The following is a 10,051-nucleotide window of genomic DNA, read 5'->3' as shown; positions in this document are numbered from 1 at the left end:
CTCCTGTGTGAGAATCAACTCTGGTTTGCCTGAATTGGTGAAGGTGAGACAACCCTCCCCTCCCCATAATCCCCAGAGTAAAAAAAAATTAAAGTTGGGCATTTGGTCAATTTTTATCTAGGATTTAGAAAAAAAAAATCAAGACTTTAAAATGAATTAATTGAATGAATTAATTAACTCAAACCTCATTAAGTTCAGGCTGGGCAGAGGTCACCTCTCACACCCAACACTCGGTCACACTTTCCACAGCCAGGCAACACAAAAGTGCCTTTTTGGGAGCTTCCCAGTAGCTGTGAAACTGCATTTTTGTGTTTGCTATCTCCAGGAAAGAAGCAAATAAATGTGGAGGGACAAAGAAACAAACTTGTAAGTGCTCAAGTGCTTTTGGTGCCACTCAGGTGGGACGAGGAGCAGGAGCAAAGAAGGGCAGACTGCAGGCATCAGCTTTTTTTTTTTTTTTTTTTTTTTTTTTTGTAGTTTTTATTTGAACACAGTATTCTGACAGAATGCAAAGTCAAAATCCTCAGTTAGTATCAGTATTTACACCAGTGAGAATGGGGATAAAGGTGGAGTCGATGTTTCACTCGGTAAAAAGATTTTTTGTTTTTTTCTTTTTTTAACAAGATAGAAGGCCCCCAAAAGTAGGGAATGCTGGGGAAGGATGGCCATGGAGGGGCTGAGAACAACTATCAAAACAGCCTGGTGGTGAAAGACGTGGGGTTTGAAGGCTCCATAGAAAAGTGTGAAAAGAAAACACCACTCTGGAAGCTGACGGGCGGGATGCACTATTGTCACCTGTACGAATGGTGCAGCACGAGAGAGATGGCACCGCTCCTGTGACACTGGGGACAGGCAGGGGGCAGTGCCACCAACCCTGGGGATGGACAGATGGAGCAGCCACGGCAGTGCCACCAACCCTGGAGCAGCCATAGCAGTGCCACCAACCCTGGGGATGGACACACAGAGCCACAGCAGTGCCACCAAGCCCAGGATGCACACACAGAGCCACAGCAGTGCCACCAAGCCCGGGGATGGACACACAGAGCCACAGCAGTGCCACCAAGCCCGGGGATGGACACACAGAGCCACAGCAGTGCCACCAAGCCCAGGATGGACACACAGAGCCACAGCAGTGCCACCAAGCCCGGGGATGGACACACAGAGCCACAGCAGTGCCACCAAGCCCAGAGCAGCCGTGGCAGTGGGGAGGGGTCACTGGAAGGAGCTGCTCCCTCCTGAGCTCACTCCATCCTGCCCAAACCAGAGCTTTGGGATGGAGGGATCATCCAGCCCAGCCAGTGCCACCCCCAGGCTGTCACCAGGTGCTGGGCTGGGCTCTGAGCTCGTCCCCTTTTGGGACAAAAATGCCAACCCAGGTGGGGCAGCTCCCCCAGTGCCCACCTGGCAGGTGCTGGTGGAGATCCCTGGGCAGGGTTTTGGGATGGGGCTGTGGTTCCTCCCAGCTGCTCAGCACACAAAGGTGACAAAAGCAGCCAGAATTGGGCACAAAAAGGGACAAACTGTGCTCACCCACAGGTATGGAGGCACTGCTGCTGCCCAGCTGTGGTATAGATTCATTTCTTTGGGGAAAAGGCTCCATCCTGCCCAAAATCTGCCAGAACAGGCGGGGCAGCCTCAGCTGCACCCCCAGAGCCCTCCCTGGGGTCCCAGGAGCTGAGCAAAACAAAACCAAAAACCCCACAGTGAGCACAGGACAGAGCACTGCCCCTCACAGCTGGAATGGATCCTCACAGCTGGAATGGACAGAGCACTGCCCCTCACAGCTGGAATGCTGGGATGCACTGGAACAGAGGGAATATTCCCAAGGAACACACAGACACAGCCTCCACACCCCTCCTCAGCTCGCTCCTCTCAGTTAAAGGCTTCTGCTCTTTCTAAGAGTTGTTCTCTTCCTCTTTTTGCTTTAAATTAATTCCTGAATATTTATTTCTCATTTTTGTTTCTCAAATCTGAACTAGCGCTACACCTTCCACATCCAAACTATGTTGAAGCTTTTATTATTTCAATACTATGACAAAAAACACGGTTCACACTAAAATAGTCACGCACCCACAGTGCACAAGCTTGCAGATCTAAAGTAGAATTAAAAAAAAAAAAAGAAAATAAAAGGGAAAATAAAATAAAAATTAAAAGAAAAAAGGAAATAATACCCAAAACCCCAACAGGAGGAACATCTCTATACAATGGGCTGGTCTCTCCCTACACTCCTCTGCCTTCCTTCTGCTCAAAGCTCCTTTTCACCCCCAAATCTCAGTGTTGCTCCACGATTCCTGATAATAAATCCCATTAATCAGCACTCCCACCCCAAATCTCAGTGTTGCTCCACAATTCCTGATAATAAATCCCATTGATTAGCTCCCCCATCCATAATTTAATTTTTCAGGTGCTGCCTCAGCCCTTGCCCAGGGATGGCCCTGGCACAGAATTCCAGCCCCTGCTCCTGATTCCAGGGTGGGTCCTGCTGGCGCTGGACCTGCAGAAGGGCCTGGGCTCTGCCCAGCACCTGTGGGGAAAAGATCTTTTGGGTTTTAGCTTTAGGGTCAGAGGACATGGTATTTACAGAAATTGGAATTGACTGAAATGGGGATTTTCTGAAATTGGAATTTTCTGAAATTGGAATTTTCTGAAATTGGTGTTTACTGAAATTGGGATTTTCTGAAATGGACATCTTCTGAAATTGGTATTTACCAATACTGGTATTTTCTGAAATTGGTATTTTCCGAAACTGGAATTTGCTGAAACTGGAATTGACTGAAATTGGGATTTTCTGCAACTGGAATTTTCTGCCCTGATCAGGAGGGATTGATTTGGTCACACACCTGAGCCCAGACCAGCCCAAACTGTCCAACCTCCCTTGAGCCCCTCAGAGCTGCGGGAGGGTTCTGTGAAGGAAAGGGGAGAATGTCCTAAAAAAGCAGAGATGAGATTTCTCTTATGCAGTCAGGCCCAGGTCCAGCGAGGGACTTCAAACTAAATTTAAGGCCAGAAGGATTTTCTCCAGCAACTCCCTGACCCCAAGCAGATTTGGGGATTGCTGGGTAAAGCCCTTGACTGGTGCCAAGAGGTTTGAACACCCCCACCCCCCAAAAAAACCCCAAACCAAACCCCAGCATCGCTTTTCTTCTTACTCCAGTAAGAAATAATAATAATAATAATAACAATAATATAATAATAACAATAATTAAGAAAAGATAAAAGGGGAAACGACTACTGTAAACATCCATGGTTGAAAATGTCTCCCTTTGCAAAGCAAGCATGCTGCTACCCTAGTGTCTACAGGACTGGATTGACTGAAAAACCAAAACCAAAAAGAAAAAAAAAAGGCAGCTATTTTACACATCCATTTCAACACAACAGAAGTTAAAAAAATATCTGTCAATTGTAAACACTGGAAAGAACCAAAGTTGGCCAAAAAAAAAAAACCAACCAAAATTGAACGTAAAGTTGGAAAAGAAATGTAGAGTCTGAATACTGCAAATTGAAATACATCCCCCAAAGCTGCAATTTTGGCATTCTTCCTAAAAAATAGATAATAATAATAAACCCCAAATAAAGGTCTGACGTGGCGAGCAGGATTCAGTCACAAAGAGCTCGAGACACTTTGCATACTGACCAGATACAAGGTGAACAGAAATTATAACTTATTTATGAGGCTTTACATATTTCAAACTCGACTGAAAAGTATAAAAATAAATTGTGGACTTTGTTCTTTAAGCACCAGCTGTGCCCAGAGGCACAGTGGTTATCTCTGCTATACTAACAAAGGAAACAACAGGGTCTCTTTTCTTTTTTTTTGTCTTTTTTGTGGTTTTTTTTTGTGTCTAGGACTACTTGATTTTGAGCTTCCCAACCACATTGCAACCAGCATTGCAATGTTTGCTTGTTTGAATATACACAGGGCCAGCTGAGCCCTGATTTGGTGACGGGTTTAACCCTGTTTTTAACATGTTTTACTTTTTAAAAGCAAGTGCACAACGAATAGAACCTTTCTAGAAATCTCAAAGAAAGCAAAAAATAGAAATCAAAATTAAAAAAAAAAAGAGAAGAAGAGAAAAAATTAAAAAAGAAAAGGAAAAAAGAGACATTCCCTCCCTCCCCCCATTTATGCATTTTTCTGGTTGGTTTGTTTGTCTTTCTTTTTTAAAAAAAGGCAACAGACACTAGAGGAATGAGATGGGTGTGTGGGTTGTGATTTCAATGCTCGGGTGAAGGTTTCTGCCGTCCCCTCTGGTGCTGATCATGCTTTGCTCTCGCTCTCCTTTGTTTGTGTGGCTTCGTTGGGCACCGTCTTCACCTCTGCCGCGGGGCTCTTCCTGTCCTGCACGGCGCCCTTGTCCTCTGCTGGCATTTTCCTGGGGAGAAGCACCACAAGGACAGGCTTTAGAGGCACAGAAACACAGCTGGGCTGAGCTAGCCACGGGGACAGAGTGGCTGGTGGGAGCAGATCCCTCTGGGAGAGCATTTCCTGATGCAGGAGTCTGGAGAGCCCAGCTCAGCTCCCCACCCTGCTTCATTCAGGTCTAGATTAACATTTTTTGGCTTTCCCTGCTCAGCTGCAGGGGTGCAGAAAGGAGCAGCAAGGAAAGCTCCCCCAGCTGCAGAAGGATTTGGTTTTAGCACCCCAAGCTAAAGCCAAATTGTCAGCTCGCTCCTCTCAGTTAAAGGCTTCTGCTCTTTCTAAGAGTTGTTCTCTTTCTCTTTTTAAATTATTTTAATTCCTGAATGTTTGTTTTTTAAATTTTTGTTTCTCAAACCTGAACTAGTGCTACACCTTCCACATCCAAACTATGTTGAAGCTTTTATTATTTCAATAGTATGACAAAAAACACGGTTCACACTAAAATAGTCATGCAATTCAGCAGCAAGGAAAGCTCCCCCAGCTGCAGAAGGATTTGGCTTTAGCACCCCAAATTGGTATTCATTGGAATTGGGATTTTCTGAAATGGAGATCTTCTGAAATTGGTATTTACCAAAACTAGTGTTTTCCGAAACTGGAATTTGCTGCAACAATTTGGAATTTGCTGACAATTCAGCAGCAATCCCATTTTTTTGTGTTCCTACAGGAAGCCAGTCCTGAAACCCCTGGGGTGCTGGAGAAAGGGGAACACAGAAGACGGGAATTCTGTCACAGACATCTTCACAAGCCTGAGGGAGGTGACCACCCTCAGAGGTGACAACTGCCAGCCCAGCCAGGGCCCAACATCTGCAGCACAGCTGGGACCCCCCAGCCCCCAGGTGCTGCTCTCTCTCTCCTGCCCAGCTCAGGGTGCTCCCCATCTCAGCCAGGCTCACACTGCCCCAGCCTGGGGACAGCTCCAGAGCCTCCAGTGCTGTCAGCCCTGCCCAGGGCACTGCCTGCTGCCCAGCCTGACCCTGAGTGAGCCCTGAGGCTCCTCTGACCTGCAGGAGATGGGATCACTGACCTCCAGAACATCAGCACTCTAAGGAGAGCTCTTTATACCAAACTGAACTATTCCTGCTCTTCCTTACGAAACAATAACCCAGGACAGACAAAGCTGCCCAAAAGCCTGAGGAACAACAACAATTTATCTCTGATCAATTCCCAGCTCCCTGTCCCTGCCTCCCTGGCACAGCCTCTCCTGCTCTCCTCCTGGCACCTTCCAAGCCAAGCCCTGTGGCCTCTCAGGTGAGTTAGTTGGCTAAGGGAACAGTGAGATTAGTCAAGAGAACACCCAACAGAGGACACAGCACGAGCACCAGGGCACGAGGGACACAGCACACAACCAACACAAGAGTAAAGGCGGCCGTACTCGGTCTTTGCGGGGGCAGAGCTGTCTGCAGCGGCAGCAGCAGCCTCGGGGGCTTGCCCACCAGCCCCGTTGGCAGCAGGAGGAGAAGCAGTGCCAAGAGCTGCAAAAACATCCTTGGCAAGGTCAATGTCTGGTGGCTTGAAGGTCCCTTCGTCCATTTTAAAGTCCTCGTTCTGTGAGGGGTTGGCGGCGCTGCCCGCGGCAGCCTCGCTCTTCGCGTTGCTCGGGTTCTTGGGGGTCTCTGCCGGGCTCTTCACCGTGCTGGGCTGCACGGGCTCCTTCTCGGGGCTCTTGGCCACCTCCTGCTTGGCCTCGTTGGGAGCTGCAGGGCTCGTGAGGCTGGCGGGGCTGGGGGCGCCCGCCTTGCTCCCGGCTGGGGCGGCATCGGCGGCGCTGGGGCTGAGCACGGCCTGCCCCGGCAGCACACCTGAAGATAAATTATTGGTGGCCGGAGCAGAGCTGGGGGTGTCGCTGAGATCGACCAGAGGGGCCACTTTGGGGGCGGAGGAGGGTGTTGGTGACACTGCCGAGGTGGCGGCCGTGCCCTTGGCCGGGGTGGCCTGGCCGGGAGCCGCGGCCCCGTCGGGAGCCCCTGCGGGCGGCGGGGCAGCGCTGGAGGTCAGCGTGGTGCTCTCGCTGGTGGGGCTGTTCTGGGCAGTGGCAAAGGTTTCAGTGATAGTGTCAGAGTTAGTGGTGCCCGTGGTGACAGAAGGCAGCATGTCCTCCACGGTGGCCGCGGTGTCAGCGGGGTGCCTGCGAGGGGGACACGGGGACAAGAGAGAGAGGGAGAGAGAAGGAGAGAGAGAGAAAGACAATGAAGGCCCGAAACGACAGCAGGGAGAGGGGGCAGAGAGGGCAGAGAGGGAGAGAGGACAGCACACACATGTGACATGGAGGGGGACTCGGGAGCAGAGACGTGCAGAGGTCAGACATGCAAAGGGAGCAAGGCTGGGATGGCTCAGGATCATCAGGAAGAGAAAAAAGCCAAGAGGACATGACCTGCAGGGATGGTTTGTTCATGTGGAGTGCTTGGGCTGAGGCAAATGGGATCCTGTCAGCTTGCAGAGACTCTCCTCACCTAAAACTCTCCTCTCAGCCTGGTGGTCCTGAGCTCTCCAGGCAGCTCTGCCACCCCCCTGAGCCTGCAGCCCTGTGCCACCAACACAACACAACATGGGACCCTGGGTCCAGCCCCTCACCTCGTCCTGTCCTGCAGCTGCAGGTTTGTCTAAGCCCCCCTCAAACCCAAACTCCTTCCTCACACATAAATGCAGACTCAGCTCCCAGCTCTCTCTCAGAATGCTCAGCCTTGCTGTGACTCCACATCCAGCGCCCAGCTCCTGGGGAGGATCTCTCCCCACGGGTTCAGGCTCTCACCCAGCACTGCTGGGGCTGGTTTTGCTCTGGATCCTTTGCAGATCCTGGACAGTGCTGGATCTCCACACGGGACAGAGCCTTTCAGCAAACACTGCTTCCTTCCACTTCCCTTCCAGTGCTGGGAACAGCAACCACTGCAGCTTGACAGGAGGCACTTCCTCACTGGCACGTGGAGATTTTACCTTTCTTCCTCTCTTGCTGCCCTAACTGCTGTTCCTGAGGGGCTGGGGCAGCTGAGGGCAATGCAGTGCCCCTGTGCTAGGGCTGCCTAAGGCCACATACTCTGGCTCTGTCAGCGGGGTGGTCTCGTTGGGCTCCGTGTGCTTCCCCCCGTCGTGGTTGGGGGTCCTCTCCTCCTCCGTGCGCACCTCCACGATGGGCTCCTTGGACTCATCCTTCCTGCAACGAGGGAACGGCAAAGGGAGTGATGGCTGCTCCTGCAGGGACAGCCAGGCACGGCCACGGCCACGGCCAGACACACGGCCACGGCCAGACACACGGACACGGGCCTGAGCGCTCCTGGGGTCACTGCTCCTTCCAGGCACCCAGCACGGAGCTCCGGGGGTGTCCAGCACTGGGATGACTGGGGTGTCCAGCACTGGGATGTCCAGAACTGGGATGACTGGGGTGTCCAGCACTGGGATGTCCAGAACTGGGATGTCCAGCACTGGGATGACTGGGATGTCCAGCACTGACGTGTCCAGCGCTGGGATGACTGGAGTGTCCAGTACTGGGATGTCCAGCACTGGGATGACTGGGATGACTGGGATGTCCAGCACTGGGATGTCCAGCACTGGTGTAATCAGCACTGGGATGACTGGGATGTCCAGCACTGGAATGTCCAGCACTGGGATGTCCAGCCCTGGGGTGTCCAGCACTGAGGAAACCTATTTGATGGCTACCAACAGGAACAAGACAAAACCCCAGAGGAGCAGCTCCAAACCCACCTTCCTGCCAGCCCCCTCCCTGAGGCAGCTCCTTTCCTGCCCCTGGGGCACAGAGGGGGTTCTGGGGGCACAGAGGGGGGTTTTGGGGCACAGAGGGGGTGTTTTGGGGTCAGTACTCACGAGAAGGCCGCCTTGCCCTCCTCCATGTCCTTGCCCTTGGCCCCCGGGCCGGATTTGCCGCACAGGTTGACGGCGATGCACATGAGCAGCCCACACTTGTTCAGGAAGTAGCAGGTGACATCCACGGCCACCAGCAGCGCCACGAACACCACCACGAGGATGCCAATGATGGCAGCAGTGCCCAGGCCCGAGGCAGGGCTGGTGCTGGCTTCAGACACCGAGGGAGAGAAGAAGAGAAGGCGTTCGGGTTAAAATGTGGGGTTTCAGGGCTCACACTGGGCTGCACTAAGTTGCTTTTTTAGAAGTCCACCCCTGTACCAGCCCTGTGCAATACCAGTGCTTCATCCTACAGAGAATCTGCCTGCAAGGATGGCCCTGCTGGGGCTTCTCCCATGCCTGCTGGGATAAAGCCTGGGAAGCAAACAGCACAGTCCCTGCTGTGCACACAAGGCAGGGCTCCTGCTTCCCTCTTCCTCCTCAGGAGGAAGGTGCAGAGTGTCCCTGGCCCTGCCCAAGGAGCAGTGGAAGCAAAGGCCAGGCTCTGCAGCAGGGTTTTCCTGGTAGGATGCAAATCACTGGGGGATGCTCAGCGCTGGTGAACCCCCAGCTGGGGGGTGAAACTGAGTCAAAGCCCTCCCTGGAGCTCAGGTGAGACCCAGCCCTGCAGAACCTGCTCCTGGCTCCCCAGCCTCCCACCAGCCCAGCCCCTGGAGCCCCAAACCCTTGGAATCTTTGCTCTGCAGAACCCCAGCAGAGCCCCTTGATCCCCACTTGGACAGGTGAGAAGACCCTTCCCAGGGCTTGGAGAGAGCCACAGCCCCTGCCACGCATTTCTTTGGTTAAAAACAGGAGGCAGAGAGGTGGTGTTTCATTTTGTGACCCTGAGATGGATCAAGGAATGCAGGTCCCAGCAGGAAAAGTGCAGAAAAGCCACAGTGAGACACCTGCGGGATCACAAGTCCAGCCCCTGGTGAGCAGAACATGGTCCCACAGCCCAGCCCCTGCCAGCAAGCTGCAGGGTGACATGGTGACAGGGATCCACCACCCTCTGGTGCCTGCAGGGAGTGAGGAGGGCAGGGCTCTTCCCCTCTGGGTGTGCTCAGGATCCCTGCAGGGATGATTCAATAATTCAGGTGAGCTGTGTCACACTTCCCATCCACCGCCCTGTGTGGGCCAAGGGGACCATCCCGGGATCAGACTTCTCTGGGTGCCTCCAGAGCTGCAATTCTCCCCTTCTGGAGAATTCCACTCCCACCAGAGTGCTGCTCTTTGCCTCCTCTTCCCCCCCCAGCTTTTCCAGGAGCTGTCACCCCCCAAATTCCTGCCCTGACAGGAACAGAGCCCCGTGCTCCCCCAGAGCCCAGAGGGGAGCCCTCCAAAGCCCCCAGCCCTGCCCCTCTGCCCCAGGAGGAGGAGGAGGATGGAGCTGGGGAGAAGCAGGGCAGGCCTGCAGAGCAATGTCCCTGTTCTTGTGCTATTCTGGGATTTTACACCTCAAGACAAGGAAACTGGGCCAAGGTAATTGCCTGCAATTTGGGTTTCTAGGCTGGTAAGGGAGCCCTGCAATTTGCAGGAACTTTCCAACCTTTTCCCATTAGCTGTGGTTTCAGAAATCCTAACTCGTGGCATGAATTGAAATTCTAAACCTTCCAGGGACTGGCACAAGGAAACATAATATAAAAATCCTCCACAGCCTCATGGACATGGGAGGCTCTTGGTGCTGCCTTTCTTTTTCCTTGTAGAGGAATTTTGCTGCTCCAACAAAATGCAGGATCATAGAAGAGATTACTCTTTTCACAGACTGTCCCATCTGAT

At 52.5% G+C, this 10,051-nt stretch overlaps 1 protein-coding gene across 7 annotated transcripts in view; it reads right to left on the bottom strand.

Annotated features, from left to right (window-relative positions):
- Positions 1-578: 578 nt before the first annotated feature.
- NCAM1 (neural cell adhesion molecule 1) overlaps positions 579-10,051 on the bottom strand; it is a 93,698-nt gene continuing 84,225 nt past the window's right edge. For 4 of the 7 annotated variants that reach the window (XM_054647361.2, XM_054647362.2, XM_054647363.2 and 1 more), the window contains 4 exons: positions 8,237-8,444; positions 7,452-7,568; positions 5,793-6,545; positions 579-4,373 (listed from right to left, as the gene is read on the bottom strand). In XM_054647361.2, coding sequence (XP_054503336.1) covers positions 4,259-4,373; positions 5,793-6,545; positions 7,452-7,568; positions 8,237-8,444 — 1,193 coding nt within the window. In that variant the 3' untranslated portion in view covers positions 579-4,258. The remainder of the gene's footprint in view (positions 4,374-5,792; positions 6,546-7,451; positions 7,569-8,236; positions 8,445-10,051) is intronic. The other 3 variants (XM_054647365.2, XM_054647369.2, XM_054647366.2) reach the window with 1 other exon arrangement.

Source organism: Agelaius phoeniceus, chromosome 23 (assembly GCF_051311805.1).
Source record: "Agelaius phoeniceus isolate bAgePho1 chromosome 23, bAgePho1.hap1, whole genome shotgun sequence".
NCBI classification, from domain to species: domain Eukaryota; kingdom Metazoa; phylum Chordata; class Aves; order Passeriformes; family Icteridae; genus Agelaius; species Agelaius phoeniceus.
Note: the sequence above shows the minus strand (reverse complement) of the source record. Positions and strands in the feature narration are given on the sequence as shown.